The sequence below is a fragment of the Nicotiana tabacum genome, chromosome 9 (assembly GCF_000715075.1).
Source record: "Nicotiana tabacum cultivar K326 chromosome 9, ASM71507v2, whole genome shotgun sequence".
Taxonomy (NCBI): domain Eukaryota; kingdom Viridiplantae; phylum Streptophyta; class Magnoliopsida; order Solanales; family Solanaceae; genus Nicotiana; species Nicotiana tabacum.
The window spans coordinates 81,514,969-81,537,295 of record NC_134088.1 but is presented as its reverse complement, the minus strand read 5'-3'; the positions used below and the strand labels follow the sequence as shown (position 1 = coordinate 81,537,295).

Sequence of the window (22,327 nt, the reverse complement as noted above, 5' to 3'; positions counted from 1 at the left end):
AGAGTGATTGCTTATGCTTCGCGTCAGTTGAAGCCCCATGAGAAGAACTACCCTGCTCATGATTTGGAGTTGGCTGCCATTATTTTAATCATTGAAGATTTGGAGGCATTATATCTATGGTGTATCTTGTGAGGTGTTTACAGATCATCAGAGTCTCCATCACTTGTTCAAACAAAAGGATCTAAATTTGAGGCAGTGGATATAGTTGGAGTTGCTAAAGGACTATGATATCACTATTCGGTTCATCTCGGGAAGGTCAATGTGGTGGCCGATGCCTTGAGTAGAAAGGCAGTTAGTATGGGTAGCCTTGCATTGATTCCTTTTGGTGAGAGACCGCTTGAAGTTAATGTTCAGGCCTTGGCCAACCAGTTCGTGCGATTAGATATCTCTGAGCCCAGTCGGGTTTTAGCTTGTGTGGTTTCTCGGTCTTCGTTATATGATCGCATCAGAGAGCACCAATATGATAATCCCTATTTGCTTGTCCTTAAAGACACGGTTTAACACGGTGATGCTAGAGATGTTACTATTGGGGATGATGGGGTATTGTGGATGCGGGGTCGGATTTGTGTGCCTAATGTTGATGGGCTATATGAGTTGATTCTTGCGGAGGCCCATAGTTCGCAGTATTCCATTCATCCGGGTGCCGCGAAGATGTACCACCATTTGAGGCAACATTATTGGTGAAGGAGAATAAAGAAGGATATAGTATCTCGGTGCCTTAACTGTCAAGAGTTGAAATATGAGCATTAAAGACCGGGTGGATTGCCTCAGAGGCTAGAGATTCCAGAGTGGAAATGGGAGCAGATCATCATGGATTTTGTAGTTGGGCTCCCACGGACATCGAGGAAGTTCGATGCTATTTGGGTGACTGTGGATCAACTGACCAAGTTTGCGCACTTCATTCCAGTTGGGACTACTTATTCTTCAGAGCGGTTGGCTGAGATTTACATCCGTGAGATTGTTCGCCTTCACGGTGTGCCAGTATCCATCATTTCATATCGTGGCACGCAATTTACATCACAGTTTTGGAGAGCCGTACAGCGAGAGTTTGGCACCCAGGTGGAGCTGAGTACATCATTTCACCCTCAGACGGACGGACAGTCCAAGCACATTATTCAGATATTGGAGGACATTCTACACGCTTGTGTCATTGATTTCGGGGGTTTATGGGATCAGTTTCTGCCGCTTGCGGAGTTTGCCTACAACAACAGCTACCAGTTGAGCATTCAGATGGCTCCGTATGAGGCTTTGTATGGGAGACGATGTAGGTCTCCGGTGGGTTGGTTTGAGACGGGTGATGCTAGGCTATTGGGTACCGACTTGTTTTAGGATGCTTTGGACAAGGATAAATTGATTCAGGATCGGTTACGCACGGTGCAGTCCAGACAGAAGAGTTATATTGACATGAAGGTTAGTGATGTTGCTTACATGGTTGGGGAGAAGGTACTACTCAAGGTTTCACCCATGAAGGATGTTATGAGGTTCTAAAAGAAGGGCAAGTTGAGCCCTCGGTATATTGGGCCTTTTGAGGTACTCTAGAGGATTAGAGAGGTGGCTTACAAGCTTGCTATATGACCAAGCAAATATATAAATGTATTATCGGAGGAGCTATACAAATTCTTCCTTCTGTTCTGCCTTTTGATGGATGTTGATTCGAGTCGGTTTCACATCTTCTTCATTTCCTAAATTGGTCACCTCTGTTTCTTCGAGGTTGGGCTTCTTCTGGCTTTCTAGCTGCCCGATCTCTTGCGCATGGTTCTTAGGCATCATACTCTCATCTTACTCTTTGTAGTCCAGATAGTTTTGCTCAAAGGTTTCGTTACATGTCATAATCGCTGAATGCGGGGGTTTACCATTTTGGTTAGTGAAAAGAAAAAGATTGAGTATAAATAAAGACAGATGGATTTGCCATGGTTTTCAGGAAAATAATTCTTTTTATTTCATCAAAAGGAACGTCTCAGCATTCAAAGGGGCAATTTAACAAAAACGTACAGGCATAGTTGAGGCGAAAAATGCTCTAGTATGGTGACCGCATACTATGATTCTTACCAGGGTTACTGTTATAGATTTTTCTAGTTGTAGGTTGGAACCCTAAGCTGGCTGTACCTTTAGGTTGAATCGGTTCTGTTATCACATATGATCGGGCTCCCAGCCCGATTCTTGGCCGGCTTCCATAATTCATCATTTCTTGCATTGTTATCTCTGACCTATATGGTGACCATATACTATGATTCTGTTCATTCTTCTCTATTTTTGTTGCTTGCATGATCGCTACTGCATGGAAAGCAACCTCTTCCAATCCTTCTATAAAAGGAATTGCATGCTCCAAGTAAGTTCATCGACTCTACTCCCACTCGAATTTCATACATTGATAGATAGTAGAAGAAATTGCCCATGCCATATATATCTAGGGCCTTCCTAGTAGTAAATTGTATGAAGAAGAGATATCCATCACCTGGAATAATATTGGGAACTCAACTAGTGCAATATGAAAGTCTAGGTAGATTTGTCCAATGAAATCCTTCTGTGACCCATCGAAAGCCCTTACTCTTACATGGGTCTCTTTCACTTCTCTCAAATGAATGCCTAATTCTTGTAGAGTAGAGAATGGAGAAATGTTTACTCCAGATCCCCCATCAACAAGTACCCGAGATACGACTTTGTCTCCATACTTGACCGTGATGTGCAGCGCCTGGTTGTGATCCATCCCCTCCACAGGAAGATCATCACTCCGAAAGGAAATTTTGTTCGCCTCCACTATATTCCAAATGGTTGCTACTAGCGCCTCACCGGTGATATTTCTCGACATACTTACTCCACTTAGCACCTTTACCAGAGCATCCATGTGACTGTCGGAGCACACAATAGATCCATAATTGATATGTGGGCATGGATCCTCCTCAACTGTTCTTTTATGGAGTGTTCTTTAACCGGCGTCCTCTTCCAAAACTCTACTGCCTCCGCATTGATTATGTTTCTTCTCTGATTCTTCTCCTCATTCAGGTTTCCTTGGTTCACCTCTTCTAGGGTGTAGCATCTTCCTGACCTAGTCATCCCATGAGAAGTTGCGGTATCTGTCATATTTCCCTTTCCCTTCGATTGGTAAGTCCATGGAATTATTTTATATCCTCGAATCCCATCGTCTCTAATGGCTGTGACAGGCAATTATTGGTATGTCTGAAATATCATAGGAGGTTTCAACTACAAAGTGATCAATGGGGTTTCCCGAGGGGGTGTCCTTGCATCTTAGGCATTCCTAATAGTAACAATAGTCTCTTTCAAGTCATAGTCCTCGTCCAATGTGATCATGTTGGTCCCTTGGTTTTTGTGGTTTAGTAGTGGGTTACGACTTATATTTTGTGGGGCTAGGGTGCATTGAATTGCTCTACTCTTGATCAACATTTTGATCTTATTCTTCAAGCTAAAACAATCCTCGATGGCATGCCCAAGAACACCTGAATAATAGGTACATCATTTGCTTGCATTGAAATACTTGGAGGGATGGTTGGGAATTCTTCCCTCCACCGGGTATATTAAATAGTTTTGTGCTTCTCAACCTTTCAACTAATTGGGCTAAAGGCTCAGCAATTGTGGTGATGTTTTTGGGGTTCCTTTCTTCAAAGTTTGGGCGCGGTCTGGGTGCATAGGTGGATCTATTTTGGTGAGTTGTAGATTAAACGGAGCATATGGCCATGGTGGGTTTGGATGTATATTGGCTCGAGGCGAGATATAGTAGGGTTGAGCATTGTAATATGGTTGGGCGTTATATACTAGGGTATAAGTGGGTTGCTGTGGAAGATGGGTGTTTGAGGGGTAAGGGTTGGTTCTATGAGGAGGACTTGATTGACAATAGGGGATGATCACCATCACTTCCTTTTTATTCTTCTTCCCACTACCAATAAAATTGGGTTGTATAGCTTTTCTAGCAGCTTGTAGCGCTTCCATTGACTATATCTTTCCCGACTTGATACCTTCTTCTAAGAAATCTCCCATTTTGACTAGCTCGGGGAATTCCTAACCTATCATTCCCATAATCTTTTTGAAATAGATCACTTCTTGAGCACGGATGAAATACTTAGTTAGCTCATTATTGTAAAATGGCGGTTGTGCCCTAGAAGAATATGATCTCCACCGGCAAACGTATTTTTGAAATTATTCGGAGGGCTTCTTTTGTAGATCACCTAAGCGAATCTGTCCGAGGTGATGTCAGTGTTAAATCTGATGTGGTTCATGAAATCTTCGGCAATGTCCTGCCATTCCCTCCAGTTCCCGGGGTATTGTCTAGTGTACCAAATAAGTGTTTCCCCATTCAGACTTCTTATAGACATTTTTATTCTTAACTTTTCGTTTTTCCCAACTCCAACCAACTTGTCATAGTACGCCCTAAAGTGATCGTGGGGGTCACCGGTTCCATAACAAATGTCAAACTTTGGAGGCTTGTACCCTGTGGGCATATAAACATCAGAGTGTATGCATAGGTCCTCACAATCCAAGTTCTCGCTCCCTAGAGCAACTTGGAGGTTCTTCATCTATTTCCTTAATACTCGTAGTTGTTCCGCCACTGACTCATCTTCCTTGCATTTTGCTTTTCTCTCCCTTTCGGCATATTGTTATATCTCATATGGCACTCTAACTATGACATGCACTAAAAAGGTGGGTTCAGAAGCGGCATATACGGGTGAAGCATACCACTCATGTGTGACGGTATGTGATACAGGTATATACTATCTATGGTTGTTGGTTAAAATGACATTGTCACGAGGAGGGGTGTGAACCAAATTGGTTGTGGCTGGTGGATTTTATAGTGCTTGGACATAGTTGGGGATATAGGGTGTGTGTATGGGAGGGTTTGGTGGATTTGTAGGGGTTACTGGCGGTATAACTAAAGTTATGGCGGTGTTTGTGGTGCTAGTAGTTTGGGTGTTAGTTGTTTGTCGGGTTGATGAAGGAAAATGATCAGGGATTGAATCTAGTAAGGGGAATCGGGGTGGTTTTGGAAGCGTCGTCAGAACCAGGTATGCCAAATCTCCGATTTGTTGTACCTATTCTATTAATTATTCCATCTCATGTTCTATTCGGGCAACATGTTCTTCATTTTGGGTATCGTCCTTTTCCCTGATCCCTCTGGGTTGTCGGCTGCCACTAGAGCATTTCCGGACGGATCGTCTTTTGCGGTCATCTTCCCTTTGGACCTTAGATTGTACGATGGCTCCGCCAGTTTATATACCAACACAAATCAACCTCTGTTTCGGGGATAAATAAATGATGTGATAGAGCAAAAGAAAAGAAAATAAGAATTCAGTCTCAGGAATTGCATATATATAATAACATAGAGCAGTTAGTTCACATATTCATACAAGTGCATTTCCTAAGGTATGTATGGACCTCTCATTTCTAGAGGTAGGCCTATATCATGAGCATTTGACAAAAACAAAATCAGATTTTGACACATTCGTATCTTGAGCAAACTTTAATTTTCATTGGTAGGATTTGTGGGTTACAATAAGGCTTCATCACTTGATACAAAATGGGGATAGTTGTTAATGTTTATGACATGATTCTCACATGTTTACTAAAAATTGCACGGTACAAGAAAGAAATAAACCAACAACTTAATAATCGTCCACGGAGGCCTCACAGACTTTCTTCTTTCGGATCTTCCTAAGGATCCTCTTCAATCTCCTCCTCATCATTGTTGTACTCTTGTTCCTCCTCTAGATCCTCCTTTAGTTCTGTCTCAGAATAAATTTGTATGTATTCAACTACCTAGTTGTCGTCATCTGGCAGTGGCAGCATGTGGTTGACTAATCCCGGAACTACCTATCGATGCATGGCAGTGATGACAAGATAGTGAAGCAAGATTTCGTGGTATATCTACAGAGCTGCTACAGAGTCCTCCAATAGGCTTAGGCCCTCTCTACTGGTCTGTCCAACTCATCTTCTTTGTTGATCCATACAAAGTACTTAGGTGTGCACTAGGGATTTTGCCCCATTCCCATTGTAATCAGATCATTCCACTCGTACTAGAGCCTTTTTACCCTTGGGATTGGAATCTGCCCATTATAATCATCCTCGTATAAAGTTTTCCTTGACCACCGAGGCACTTTTTAAACAAAAACAAATTGCCGTAGAACCCTCAGTGGTGCGTACATCTGAATCCCTTCCAGACCTACCAACTTGATGAAGTATTTTCCCGGGGTTCTCAAGATAGTTCTACCACTCAACCAAGAAAGTTTCCAATTGATGAATTCTTCACTTAGTTGGGTCAAAGGTTCCCACCACTCCTTCTATCCACGTGGTGTAGCCCAATGCCTCATCCTTTTATTATGGTTGCGGATCATGTTACTGATGCCGACAAAGTAGTCAATGGTCGCCTCCCTCTGAAAGAAATGCTCTGTAGCACATATCTATAGTAACAAGTTGCAACCTCTGAAGAAATTATATCCTCTTGAGTATGCCGATAGTGCTCAGGATGTCTCCGCAGTATCATAGAAATAAGGGTGAATTGAAGATTTCCTCAGAAGGTTGCCAAAACCAGGGGTAGCATGTTGATATTGATTTATCCCTTTCTTTATGGGCAAACCAAAAGTCCAAACAGTGCTAGAGAAGAGGTTAGGGGGCGAAGGCTCCCCCATGTTGCTTGATCACACAGTAATTCCTCAAGATGTCACTCATAGGTCTCCCGGTGCCCGAATCTGTCAAATTGTTGGTCTAGACTCACCCATCCATCCTCGACATTTCTTAAGATTCTGTTGCTTGTCAGACCTAGTTCATGGAGGAACCTGTGGTCTGGCATGACGACTGGCAGTATTGGTTTTCACCCGGCGAATGGTAACTCCGTGAAGATGACAGTGCTGGCATCAACTCACAATCAACAAATTTGAAGACCAACTTGGCTGGGTCCTAAAACTATATCAGTAGCCTAATGAGTACTTTGTCAGCTCGGATATTCATCAGGGCAGTTAATGTTCCTAGGTGTGTCCTGATCTCGTTCCCGGGCACCCGCTGAATGTTCCTCCACCACTGCTTTAATTTTGAGGTGCACCCATGACCATGTTAATCTATGGGATGTTACGGTTGATTTCTATCTAAAGGGATGAAAGGCTTGGTAAGTATTTGATCCGGAGTCTTAGTGTCTTATCTGGATTAATTCGTTGTTCCACATAAAGCATGTCGTTGGATCCATGACCCGTTGACATTAGGGTGGTTTTCCTAATCGTTAGTTAATAACAAGGATTGACCCATCTAAAGTTTATGCAGCATGACCAATGTTTTCTAAGCGTAGAGTGTTTCCTAATTTTAGAGTTGGACTGAATAATTGTGTGACGTTATGTCAGTTGGCCTAACAAAGTCATTCTCTGAAACTAAAGAGTTTTGTAAGAAGCTTCAAAGAGATGTAAAGACAACCCTCGCGTGCTATTGTGTGTTATTGTGTACGGCCAAGACTCGATAGGAAAGATGTGATGACAGTGTATAAAGTTGTAATAGATTATTAAAGGTAAAGCAGTAATATAAATAAACATCTAAGCATGTATCATCATATTATAAAGTGTAAACAAGTAGGATGAAGCGAGTAAACACATATTTGCATATCAAGTATAATCAAAGCATAATATAACAAAACATCCCCAAGTTCAATTCTAGCCTATGTTCGCTTAGGTCAGAACCTAAGTGAAAATCCTAACATAGTTGCCATGTTGTTTCACCCTATTTTGAACTAGTCAAAATATAATACAACTAATGGTTCTTCTGAAGTGGATATAAGAGAGTCGCCCCCTAATATTTTAAGGTATATTAGGGTACCTATAGGTCTTTGAGATTATAATCCTAAGGGTCTGCTAACTGATGAGATTTGGGTAAGGGTTCTAGTTATTCTAAGGGGAAGGTGTTAGGCATCCCTTAAAATTCACCTGAGGTGGCTCCTTAAAATTAAGCTAGGTTTGGGGAAAGAAAAGTCTATATTCTGTATTAACGTTGATAAGTAAACTCCATGAAACGTTCTAAGTCTTATTTGAAAATTTACTATTTTGAGAAGGTTGTGTATGTACTTTGAAAAGAAAAGATGTTTTCTGTTTGTGAGTTTATAGTCTTGGAAAGTGAAAAATCACCTTCTCAAATATATGTATACCTTAAGTTGGAAACCAGATATGCCTTTGCCTTTGAGGAGAGTCTGGTATTAAAAACTCATTTTTTTAAAGGAGTTGTGTTTTTTACTTAGAAGAAAAGGTTGTTAATTATTTATAACTTTGTAGAGTAAAAGACCATTTAGAAAATATACCTTAAGTTGGAATGGTATACATTATTTGAAAGTCAGTTTCAGTAGTGTGCCTTGTGTTTAAAAACTTGCTGAGGCTCATCATTTTGCAACTTGCATGTGTTTGGTTTTTACTTCTTCAAAACAGCTCTCGCATTATTTTGGCAATTTGATTTTCCAAAGAGAGTTCTCTTTCGCTTTTGAATTTTCCAAATTTTAAACTTACTGAAACCATTAGTTATAACAAGATAAGACCTTTTGTTTGTTGAAAAAATAAGTTTGAAATTAATAGTGATAAAAAAATTAGAGAAGCCAAGGTGAGTCAAATTTCTAATTTAACTTTTACCTACGAGTCTTGGTTTGCCTAATTTCCCTAAAATGAGAAGTCGAAATATCAAAATATCATAATGGTTAGCTTTCTAAAATATGTATATGCACAAAATCAATAAAGAATAACATATGTAGTTAAAAGATGAGGAAAGAGAACTAGACTCTCGATATGGGCCATCAGATATTTAGGCCTAGGAGGATATACACAAGCAACAAACTCAACAGGTAGAAACAAAGCAACCCAAATCTAGAAATTGGGTTTGATCTCCAAATAGGCTCAGCAGGCCCAATTTGAATCAGGCATACAAAAAGAACGGAGAATAAGTAGTATCTACCATTGGGAGACAAAATTTAAACGATTAACAATAATAAAGGGGCTGGGGAATATAGTGAGACTAATTTTACTTGTGTTAATACTATGAGTAATAATAAGAATTAGTATCAAAGTCCTAGAATGAAATCTTATTCATGGATAAAGACCCCATGTAGGCCCCTGGCACTTCAGAGTTCAGAAGGGTCTTAAGGACCCCGAGTAATGCTGTAATAACCCGATCGGTCATTTTAAGAATTTGCACTTTGATCGGTGGTTTGAGGGCATGAGTAGCTCCATATGATGTATTATAACTTTTGTGAATCGTCTTTTTTTGGTTTTCAGGTGATTGAGAATTGAATTGGAAGAATGATTCTCAACTAGGAATCTTTAAATTGGAAGAGTTGACCAAGTTTGAATTTTGTGTATTTGACCTTGGATTTGAGTTTTGACGGTTCCGTTAGGTATGGATGGTGATTTTTGACTTGGGCGTATGTCCGAATTTTCATTTGGATATTTCTAGAAGGTTTCGACACTATTTGGCGAAAGTTGGAAATTTGAAAGTTTGGAATGTTTATAAGTTTGACTGGGAGTTGACTTTGGTGATATTGGGTTTGGATTGTTGTTTCGAGAATTGGAATAGCTTTGATATGTTATTTGAGACTAGTGTGTAAAATTTGAGCTCATTCCAAGTTGATTTGATATGGTTCGGCACGAGATTTGAAAGTTGAAAGTTAAAAATTTCATTAAGTTCTATTTGAGGTGCGATTAGTGGTTTTGATGTTGTTAAGGGTGATTTGAGGCCTCTAGTAGGTCCGTCTTTATTTTGGGACTTGTTGGTATGTTTGGACGGGTCCCGAGGGGCTTATGCTGGCTTGTTGGCTTATGCTGCTCTCTGATGCATCACATTCCCGCCAAGATGGAGATGCGATCGCGTAGAGGGACTCTAGAGATGAGTAATTTTATTCTTCGCATTCGCATCTTCAGGAACGTGTTCGTGTAGGGTTGTGTTGGTTACTGTTTTCGTTCGCATATGGTGCACCGCGTTGGCATTGAGCTAAGCTGAGAGTTGGGAGCTGGAGACTTCTTCTTCGCGTTCACGTTAGTTGTGCCGCGATCGCTTAGGTTAGATATATGTGGTCATCACGTTCGTGTGGCTATTATAGCAAACACATAGAGTATTTTTGGAGGTAGTTTCATTAATTCTGGGTATGATTGTTCAGTGAATTATAAGTACTTTATTTCAAAGGTTTCAGATATTTTAGCATATGTTTAGCTATGGAGCTCGGATGGAGGTGCTTTTTGAGGAGATATTCACCGCATGGATTGGGTTAAGTGTTTTCTACTTGGTTTTGATTATATTTCATCAATCCATCTTCGTTTTTGGCTTTTGATTGATGATTTCAAAAAGAAATTTGGGGATTTTTTGCCTAAACTTTCATAAAGTGAATATTTGAGTTTTGAACATCGATGCAGAGTCGGATTTGAGTGAAACTAGTATGGTTGGACTCGTAATTGAGTGGGTGGTCAGATTTTGTCAGCTTTTTCTGGTTCTGATGTGTGAGCCCGGGTTTGACATTTTGGTTGACTTGGGCTTTTTGATTAAAGATTCAACCTTTATCGATTGGGTTTGTTTCCTTTGGATTTATTTGATGTTCTTGAGTTGCTTTTGGCTAGGTTCGAGCCGTTCAGAGGTTGGTACGCATGGGATGGCATTTCTAGAGTGTTGTTTGGCGAACTCGGTATTGGATTTGACTTGTTCGAGGTAAGTAACATATCTAAACTTTGATTTGAGGGTATTTAACCCTGGGAACTGTGTTATTGGAGATGTATTGAGGTGACGCACATGCTAGGTGACAAGTGTGTGGGCGTGCACCAAGGAAATCGTGATTGTTTTCGACTATTAGACTATGAACATACTTGTTTTGCGGTTATATCTTGTTACATCCATGTGGTCCTTACTCGTTTGATTGTATGATCCGTGAACCGTATTAGAAATCATGTTTAGGCTATATGCTTATTCTGTTGGGACCAACTAAGGTCATCTCTGTTGTTGAGTTATTTGATTAAATTGCATTTGTGTACTCAGTCATATTCATTCACTTGCATGTCATATCTCAATCTCTATTATCATTTGTTGTCACATCATATTATCATTGTTTGGGGTAATTGGCATTAGATTTGTAAGTCCGAGAGACTAGAGAGATTGATGTCTGAGTTGGGGCCTAAGGGTCGGATTGTGAGTGATATTTATGGGATCTGGCTACATGTCGCAACAGGTTTTATTGATTCATAATGGGATAGAGTTGCACGCCATAGCAGGTTTTATTGATTCATGATAGGATCGGGCTGCACGCTGCATCAAGTTTTATTGATTCATGATGGGATCGAGTTGCACGCTGCAATATGCCATGTTGGCTTATATTAGCACTTAGGCAGGATCCTCCCCTCTGGAGTCTAATATACTAGCAGTGGGCGCAGGAACCATACAATGCCGAGTGACTGAGTATGTTGAGTGATTGAGCGTGATGAGTGGGAGTGCGAGATAGTGAGATTGAGTACTCCCAGAGTGTGAGTACATACGTTCATCACTGTGATGTATTGCATTTGACATGCATACTTGACATATAGGCATAAAGATGCATTTCCTCATGTTATATGGTGTTGTGACATTCATGACTTCACATGCACATTGACATATAGGCATAAAGATGTACTTTCCTCATGCTATCTGAGAATAAAATATCTTATCGGTTGTTGAATGTTTTTGGGAAAAATCATAGTTTTCTGATATACTCATATTTTGGTGATTTCGGTGAATGATTTGGGTTTCACTAATATACCTGAAAAGCATGCCTATTTTCCGTAATTGTGAACAAGTTGAGCATCATATCATTGATTTATTACTTGTCCTGCTTTTATTATATTATTACGAGTTGTTCTTGGCCATTGGTGTTGGACTGTGACCGTTGTCCAAGCTTGTCACTGCTTTCAACCTAATGTTAGGTTTGTTACTTATTGAGTTCATGGGGTCGGTTGTACTCATACTACACTTTTGCACCTTGCGTGCAGATTTTGGAGTTGATGTTGCTGTGTATGGTGGGAGCTGGCATTGTAGATGTACCTGCGTTCCGGTTATATCTACCTCTTGTTCTTGGTAGCTTTAGATTTATAAATCTGTTTATGTACATTTCGATAAGATGATGTATTTATTTCATACTAGCTTTATAAACTTTAAGTCTTAGAAACTCGTGATTTATACTACCAGTCCCTGGGAGTTGTATAAAATTCAGTTATTTTATTTTTGACTCTTATCATTATCAATATATTGTAATTTATTTTAATTGGCTTACCTAGCGGGTTGGGTTAGGTACCATTACGGATAGTTAAATTTTGGGTCGTGACAAGTTGGTATCAGAGATCTAGGTTTATAAGTTCTACGAGTCTTGAGCAAATGTCTAGTAGAGTCTTGCGGATCGGTATGATGACGTCCATACCTATCTTCGAGAGGCTACATGGCATCTATGATAAACTTCACATCTTACATTCCTTATCGTGCGACATTGATTCAGCTTGAAGCATGTCTCTTTGAATTCCTTACACTCGCTCGTATGCGGATATGAGCGCCCGGTATGATGGTAGGCTATAATCTCATATTTTAGTCACTTATTGCACTCCAATTTACTGCAATTTATTCGTTTTGAGCATTAATTGATAGTGTTTTGTACTAATTGTGTGTTGTATTATAGGAGTGATTCCGAGGTATGTAGATGTTATGGAAACAATTAGAGTGATTTGGAGATTTAAAATCTGAGTAAAATCCTAAGGGATTAAGCCGGAATCATGTTCGGGGGTCGAGAACCAAGTCTGGACGTCAAAAATTGAGATTTGAGACGTACTTTGAGAAAAGTGCACTAGTGCAGCGCGTAGGGTGCCGCGTGGTGCACCGCGGCTGTGTAAATCTTTGCTGCCTGTCAAAACAAATTCTATGGATTTTTCCACTAATGCCCCGGATGGCGCGTTGCCCCATACGATGCGCCTATGTAATTTTTATAGAGTGACAATCCTATTCAGCTAGGAGAAGGTAATTTCGTCTGGGCCCAATACTACTTGGTATAAATACATGGAAAACGTTATTTTTGGACTTTTGACACATATTCGATCTAAGGAGGCTAAGGAGGAGTCGGAAGAACACAAGCACAAGAATTTCATCATTCCTTCCTCACTCAAGGCCTGAGTTTGGTTTGAATTTATGTTTTCCTATACTTTTATTATATTTGTGATGAATTACTCCATATATATGGAGTAGTTCTCTTTAGGGTTTGATGGATTTTCTGTATTGATGATTGTTTGTGGATTATAACTCTAGTTTTATGTATTGAAGCATTTTTGGATGATTTAATTGTTACATCTATACTCACTAGTTCATGTAATCGAAAGAGGCATAGCTTGTGATATCTTTGTATTATATTGTTGGTTGAGTTCATTAATTCTTCTTAGTAATTGAAAGAGGCTAGTTGAATCATTGATTAAACCTAGTTAGGATAATAATCAAGAGAGGTTCTCCTAAAGACCAATCCACTACGCATTCTTGCATATCTTCACGTGATTAAATTGGTTCATCTTGTGAGGTTAAGACTTAATCGAGAGAGGAGTTTTTGCTGAACGGTTGAACTGATAATTGAGTGAATTCGAGAGACTCACTTAAACATTAGAAGTGAATTACCTAGTATTACATCCCAAACAATTATCTTGCACCTATCCTATCAACCCCTATTTCTCCCACTGATAACTTTCTCTGCTTATCTTTGTTTCGATTGTCATTAGTCAATAACTCTATATTCTTAGTTAATTTTAGTTATTAATCAAATAAATCTTGATTGGTGATACTCCTAGATAGCAATCAAGCTAGAAAATATGAAAATATTGTTTAACTCCAATCCATGTGGATACGATATTACACTATACTATCTTTGACTAGCGAGCATAAATTAAAGTGATATTTTGAGCTCGTCAAATTTTGGCATCGTTGCCGGGGATTGGCAATCAATAGTGTTTGAAATAGTTTTTTTAAGCAAATATACTACTAGTTTATTCCCCTAGTAGATGATATATATATATATATATATATATATATATATATATAATAAGCCCCAAACTGATACAATTGTTCAGGCAAAAGGAAAGTAAGTAAGAAAAAACAAAGAAAGTCAATGGCTATTGCTACCAAATACAATGTAGCAGTAGCATAATGATAACTTAAAAGTACTAGGCTACTAATTTGAAACATCCAATTGTTGCTGACGTCATTGAATTCACACACCAGTTGTAAACAATCCCTTGTAGCACCTACAAAGCTCTCACCAGGCGCCATTTGTTGCAATCTACTGGAGTAAAATTGTAGGAATCCACATGATGTACAACAAAGCAGTTCAGACACCTTCAGTTTGGGGCTGAGTAGTTGCATCAATATTATTGATACAGAACAAGTCATTTTCCTTTTGTCTAGTTGATATCCATTTTGCAATGGTAATGGTAACATTTGATCAAGAAACCAGTTAATGGAAGTTGAATCTGCACATGGAAGAAGTGTCATCCAGATGTTCATTGAACTGGAGATTGAAATAACACTTGTGTCTTTGTGCCGCATTAACTGAAAATTAGTGGAGTTTCCTGGTGGTGTAATGACCTTCATCAAATGAAGCTGCAAATGCCTCAAATCTGAAGATTTCTTGAATTTATGTGCAGCAACAACAAAGTTTTAGCCTGCTGTGAAATGGGAAACCAGAACCTGGAGAAGCTGACTAGTATCTTTCTATGTGTTGTTGTAGCAACCACAGGCTGAGCATTATATAATGCTAATACAACTGAGTGTTGAAACAACTCCAAACAGAAAGGACACAATCATAAAGAAGACAGTGTAGTAAGTATCCTCAATAGAAGAAGCAGGCTGCTTGACACTGAACTTTGTTGAGCAACTTGGTGGGCAGAAATAGTGTTGTTTGAAAACCAAGCAATAGCTAATTCCCAGAAATTGTAGCCCAAATACATCGTAATGTATTTTTGAATAAGGAGCTATAACCAAGCAACAAATATGTGTGTGATGTATTCTTCAAGAAGTATGTGGATAGTAGCTTCCAGTGAACAGATTCATCAACCACACAATGTGCATTAATTAAGATTAAAACTAATGTGTATGGAATCATATGCAGTTGCAGGTTGAGTAAGTAGTCATTTATTCTTGCTGCAGAAACCATTATCAACCCCATGCATATGCATTAGAAATCTGACCCTATATCTTCAACCTGCAAAATTAGCAAACAAGTTACGAGGCAACATTCTGCTACCAGTTGAGTATAGAAGGAATGTTGTGGATTCTGACATGTTGGTATATCTTTGTTTTATGTAATCAAATCACCCCCAGAGTGAGCATGATGCCATACTAATACCACTGGGAAATAATTAAATTGCAGACAACTGTGTAGTCTCTTCCAAAGCACATGATCAGTGGTGCAGCTTTTTTGGTATAAGTTGGTTGTCATGTTGATGGACTTGAAGTTGATGTAATCACAGTAACATTGAAGGATCAGTTGCCAATATACATTGGTATTAATTTGTGCACAAATAATTGTGCTAAACAAACCAGGACCGGGTGCATTCCTGAGTGAACTGCTGGACAGTATCTTTTTAGTTACTGCTATATTAGTAACAGAAAGTATTAAGCCCCTAGGTTGTAGCAATTTTGAGTACCTCAGATGCTGCCTTAATCTTCTAGTAGTAAGGTACTTTATGAACTTAGAAAGTTGCATCTTTGACTTGCACACTCCAATCTTCATAATTAAGACATTAATAGAAGGCGATGTCCAACTTTTGTATTTCAGTTCTTCTGCATGTGAAAATGGAGAAACCTCAATAAACTGATCTTATCTATGGAACCAGCACAACAGTACTGGTGCTGCAAAAAACCAAACATTGATGTAATTGTCTGCACGAGTGGCCACAACAGTATGTGTTAATCTCTGGACCTAGAAGTATTTGATGTGCAGAAATAGTACAGGTTTAGTATCCTGTGAAATTATGGTCTGTTGATGTATCTATATGAAATCAGTCCATGCTATTGCCTCAGTTTTCTGAGCCTAATTTTGGGACTTGCAAAATGTATGAAACAAAGTTAGGAATGGAGTTTGTGCTCCTAGGTTCTTGTGTCTTCTGGGAGCATTGAAGAGGCTTTCGCTTTGAAGGAGGACTGTGGCTGCTGTTTGGTTGGCATATTGAAATCGCACTAAGTATAGCAGCCAAAACCAACCAAGCATCTACACCCTTCAAGCCTCGTGTATGTAAGCCCAGTAGAGTAAATGAAGCAGCAGATCCACTACATTTTGGTTTTTAACAATGACAGCTATAACCAAACAAACATCTACACCATACAGATGAGAGAAACTGCATGCTTATGAAGGCTAGCTGGTGTAGAAGTGATTCTTGTTAGAAACTATTGGGTTACTGTTATTGGAATGTTGATTTCCTGTTGCATTTGGTGGTGCTAAAAAGATGATTGTTGTATTTGACTTGCCTACTTGTCTTTAAAAGCTTGGCTTTACTGTTGTGAGAGCATAATTATGAATGAAAAAGAGGTAAATCTTTATATGTTATGCTCATCAATTAGGTTCTCTTCTCTTCACAATCCTAATCCGAAGGTTAGGAATTTTTGATTTGTCTATGTTAATCAGTTGTTTTTGCTTCAATTGGCAATTCATGAAATGACTAAAATGTGTCTACCTGCAAAAGAGAAAGCTAGGTTAGCAAGAAAATCTACAACATTGTTCCCTTCCCTTAGTACATGCTGAAAGACAACATTGTAGTTGTTCTTTATCTTCTTGAGCTTCCTTACTTCAGCACCTATACACCATGGAGTTGCCCATTCCCCATAAATTATCTTCCTCATCACCAAGGAATCAGTCTCCATAATTAGTGGATGTAGCTGCCTTTCCACACAGTATGCCAACCCCTCCACAATTGCCTTTGCTTCTGCCACTAAGTTAGTTGTCTCTCCTATCTCCTGTGCTTTCACAAACACCAAATCACCAGCATGATCTCGTACACAAAAGCCATATGAGCTTGGTACTAGATTGCCTCTTGATGCATCATCGGTATTCCACTTGTACCACCCTTCATAAGGAAGCTGCTGTGTCACACTCTTAGTCTCCACATATGGCTTGTAACCCTCAAACAAGCTGATTATATCTAGCCATAAAAGAGGAATTCTGGACAACCATGGATACCTCACCCTTGCTAGATAATGTAATGTCTTATTCACTTCATGAATCACCCTATTGCAAGAAATTCCACCTTTATTCTTCATTGTATTTCTCATCTTCCAAAGTTCCCATGTAATTACTACTGGAGCTGCCTGTAATAATGGCATGAGTTTAGGACAACACTTTGCATTCCACCATGTTCTTATTACTTGATGCACCTATGCCAGATTGACCACCAAACCTGCTGCTTGAAGGAAGTTTTTCCATACTCTAGTTGCAGTTTCACTAGTTAAGAACAAATGTTGAAAAGAATCCTATTGTGGTTGTGAACAACACCAACACTGAGACACCACCATATATCCACTTCTTCTCCACAAATTATAATTAGGAATCTTCCCCTTCCACAATCTCCATAAGAAGAAGGAGATTTTAAAAGGTAAACCTTTACTCCAAATCTTAATGTAATTAGGAATAGAATGTGCTCTACGCCTCAAAATTTTCCAAGCATTACTAACAGAAAAGTTTCCTTAGGGTGTAGGCATCCATCTAGGAAAATCCCAGCAATCGTCAATAGTGTCAAATAGGACTTCCTGTCTGATATGTTGAGCAATGTCTATAGGAAAAGACTGATCCAGGAGTTGCTTATCCCACGCATCATCCACTCTCAAGTCAGCTACTTCCTGTATATCTTCATTGATTGTATAGTCATTTGGAACAATATGGTACAGAGCTCCCAGTCCAGTCCAATTCTTATACCAAACATTAGTAGATCCCCTTTTAATTTTCCATAGTATTTCATGCTACACCTCTTCCCTAGCCTCTAACATTTTCCTTCATTCATGAGACCCTTCTCTAACTTGGACAACTGTTGGTAGCTCCTTTTTTGTAGTACTTGTTCCACATAAAATTAGACCATAAGACTTGTATGTCCTAAACTTCCACCACAATTTGGCAAATAAAGCTTTTGATACATCATGCAGTGATCTAAAACCTACCCCCCCTTCTTCCTTTGATAGGCATAGATGTTTCCATTTTGTCCAATGTCTACTTATACATTCTTCCTTGTTACTCTAGAAGAATCTCGCAAAGGTTTTATGAAGGTATTCAAGTACATTTTCAGGTGGATAAATGGCAGAGAGGATGTGTGTAGGCATGCTTTGTAGGACACTACAGATTAAAGTAGGTTTCCCCCCATGGGACAACAGCTTCCCTTTCCAAGACTGCAGATTTGCCTTTACATTTTTTATCAGGTCATTGTAATAATCCTTCCTTTTTCTTGTGTAGAATATTGGACAACCAAGATAAGTGAATGGAAACTCACCCCTTGAAAATCCAGTAATTGTACCTACAGAGTTGAAAGATGTTGAAGACACGGTAGAATGCATATAAAAGGAACTCTTTGTCTTGTTGATCATTTGTCCTGAAGTGTGCTCGTACTTGGACAAGACTTCTATAATCTTCCCTAAAGAGTATGGATCAGCTGAAGCAAAGATTATAGTGTCATCCACATAGGCTAAATGATTCAATGGATCAGTCCATTTTGGCATCCCAAAGATGTTGAATCACTTGTCTTCAAATAGTTTATTTAAAAACCTAGATAGTACCTATGCAGAGGGTATGAATAGGGCTGGAGAGAGAGTATCCATATGCTTGAAATCTCTTGTTGAGTGAAAGAATCCTGAAGCTTGACCATTATTCAGAACGGAATACCAGTTGTTGGAAAGTAGATTCCATATCATGTTGATGAAGTATTCTGCAAATCCCATTTTCCTCAAAACATATATTAAATACTTCCAGGAGACCCTATCATATGCCTTTGTCATGTCAAGTTTGATAACTACATTGGCAAGTTTTTCCCTTAATCGTATGTCAGTAACAATCTCCTGTGTTAACAGAATATTTTCAAATATACTTCTCCCCTTGACAAATCCTGATTGATTGGAAGAGATCAAAGAATGCAGTATTTTTTCCAGTCTATCATGAACAACTCTGAAGATCACTTTATTTATAAAATTGCTTAAGCTAATAGGCCTTAGATCAGTGAATGTTTGAACCTCTGGTTTTTTGGTAGCAGGACAAGTTTTGTATGGGTTATAGACTTAGGCAAAGATATTCCTCCATAAAATAGTTTCAGCATCTCATGTATGTCTTCCCCTATTATATCCCAGCATTCTTGAAAGAAAATACCTGTGAAACCATCTGGACCACCTGCACTTTTACCACTCAATGCAAATACCAATGCTTTTACCTCCTCTATTGTAGGAATTCTATAAAGCTCTATGTTTTTATCACAAGACACCATTGAAGGCACATTGTTGAGTAGCTCAAAGCTTGTATGATCAACTTCTTATGTGAACTATTGCTGGAAAGATTCTACTGTTTCCTCAGCCAGCTGATCTTGTGACTCAATCCAATTACCATCATGGTTCTGGATTCTCTTCAGTTGGAGTTTCTGCCTTTTACCATTGACATGGTTATGAAAGAATCTAGTATTTATGTCTTTTTCTGCAAACCAGGACATACCAGCTTTTTGTTTCCAATATTGCTCCTCTATACTCAGATATCTCTTTAACTCGGATTGTGCTTTCTGAAGTATAATTCTATTTTCAACTGTTAGTTCTTCTTAAACAACATTACCTTTATTCTGACAACATATTCCCTTAAAGCCAGTTGTTTAAAGATGTCCCTGTAAGTGAGCCTGCCCCATTTTGAAAGAGTAAGCTTAACTCTTTTTATTTTCTGTTTGAACATCAAGAAGGGGTCACCTGTGACGTCGGCCAGCCAATTCTGTCTAACCACCTCCATAAAAGAGGCATGTTTTGTCCAGAAATTCGAAAACTTAAATGGTTTGGCAAATGCGGTAGTCTGGTCACTACAAGTCATAAATAGTGGTGCATGATCCGAACTTGTTCTAATTAGATACTCCACCTTTGTAATTGGGAATATAGATTGGAATGGGGAATTAACAAGAATTATGTCCAGTCCTTTGAAGATGTATGTTGTATATGGCCACCCATTCCACCATGTGAAAGGACTTCCTTTGTAACCAGTGTCAAATAGTCCACATGAGTTTAAACAGAAGGCGAAGTCTTCATATTCTGGAGGGTACACTAGAAGCCTTCCAATTTTCTCTTCTTTATTCAAAATCACATTAAAATCCCCTCTAACTAGCCATGGTAGTTCCATGTCACTTGCAAGATAGTATAAACTGTCCTATTGTTCTAATCTGTCCAGTGATGAGCACTTTGCATACACGAAAGTCATCATGATATATTTACCAATATCTTCATGATAGACTCTGATAGTAAGTTGTTGTTCTGTGTCAATTAACAAATCCCACTACATAACTGAATCCAGAAAGAGCCATATCTTGCCATTGACATTTGAAATCGTAGCATCCATGCCTAGTGTCCTCATGTAATTATGAATAAACCTTTGATTTTGGAAAGGTTCCATAAGTGCTATAACGAAGAAACCATGTTCCTTTTGCATGTTGATAACTCTTTGAGAGGCTTGTTGTGTCTTAACAGACCTTATATTCCATATGAGAGTTTTAATCATCATCTACTCGTGGAGCTGCCCTTTTGGGCAGTATTCTTGTAGGTGGCAACTGTTCCTTTAGTTGATTTTGCTTATTTCCTTTCTTCCCCTGTTTAGCGTACAACCTAGGTGACAAATCTCCTTCTCTTACAACAATCTTGAAGTTCCTAGCAGTAGATTCATTGTCAGCTTCATCTTCTAGTTGCTTTTTATTGTCCAAGGCATTTTGAAGTTCCATAGGCAGTTGGTTGTGTGTAATAATCTCATGCATTACATGATTTGGATATTTCAATGGTACACTTACTTAAATCTGCATTGGAGATTTTGTACCTGATGCACAAGCCATAGCCAATGTATTATTTGCAGTTGACTCCATTGGGACAATAGCTGCACCATTCTATTCATATACCACAATTGCATCCTTCACAACCACAGCTTGGGGTTCTGGAGCATCATTACTAACCTTGTCAGTTGTTGTAGTTACCACTATTGGACCTTGAACATTGGTTAATAATTCCCCAGTTGTGCTGCTGCTCAAAGCATTGTTGGATAATGCTTTGTGAAACTGTTCTGAAACTGACTTTTTCATTTTGATCATCAACTCTGATTATTGTTTGTTTCCCTGAACCGTAACTCTTCAGTTGTGCTTCATCAGTCCCTAGTTGTACAAATTCTGCTGCGTTGCCATTAGAAACAGGGGATTCCATGAATGTCTGTGAGGGTATTTCCTGGCATGAGTGGTTGAGTGTAACATTAAGGACTTCCTTGTGCATTCCAAAACTCCGTTGAACCAAATAAATCATATTTTCCTTTGTAACTGCTACTGTTACCCCAGCAATAGTGGCAGTATTTTTTTACCAATCCCTGGATCCTTTGGATTGTCACTGGATTTGTCAGCAGTCCTGACATGTTGGGTCTCTTGACTCCTATTGGTTTCCACTGTTTGAAGCTTCTGCTGCTTGTCATTTATCTTATCCTTGCCATTGTTTTCTGATTCATTATGCCTGTTAGTGACAATTTCAGCAGTTCCATTTCTTTCAAGGCATATTCGACTTGTATCAGCATGTTGTATGTTGTCAATCATTTTTTGAGCATTCAATTGAGTAAGCTGTTGCAATAGATGTTGAGAACCCACTACCTTGGGATTTGCTTGGTCATTAGGTAGCTCATGCACAGTCTCATTCCCTCCATCAGTTGCAACATGAATATAGTAGCCTTGGCACTTGGTTCTACTATACTCTCCAAAACAATTGTTGTAGCAGTTTGTGGTTTGGTCAGTGAACCAGGGTTCTGAGCTTTTGTGGTTATCTATTTTGCAATCATTTGTTCATAAGGCTGTTTGTGTTTTTCTTGCTTGTTATTTTGGTTGATACCCTTGAAGTTCTTCTTCTTCTGAGATTGCCATTGATCCTTTGAGTGGTTTTCCTTTATTGGTTGTTGTACTGTTAATTTGCTATTTATTCTTCCCTATTATTCCTCATTTTGGTCTTGTGCCACTACTTTTTGATTGAGATTTTGATCCTTATGCTGCTCCTGTATGATCTGCTCCTTTTGTTGTTGTATTCCATTTGCTCTTTCAGCATTGTTTGATATCTGTTTGGTCTAAATTTGTGGAGTTTCAGCTGCTCTTTTGTTCAG

At 39.0% G+C, this 22,327-nt stretch overlaps 1 protein-coding gene across 6 annotated transcripts in view; it reads right to left on the bottom strand.

Moving 5' to 3' along the window:
• Positions 1-13,922: 13,922 nt before the first annotated feature.
• The window catches only part of LOC107810568 (uncharacterized), a 33,043-nt gene continuing 24,638 nt past the window's right edge, over positions 13,923-22,327 (bottom strand). For 2 of the 6 annotated variants that reach the window (XR_012694941.1, XR_012694940.1), the window contains one exon: positions 13,923-15,780. Coding sequence is in view for 1 of the 6 variants with exons in the window: in XM_075221775.1 (XP_075077876.1) it covers positions 15,187-15,199; positions 15,645-15,780 (149 nt within the window). In the remaining 5 variants the exon portion in view is untranslated. Of the gene's footprint in view, positions 22,323-22,327 lie in introns of those variants that run through there. The other 4 variants (XR_012694945.1, XR_012694944.1, XR_012694943.1 and 1 more) reach the window with 3 other exon arrangements.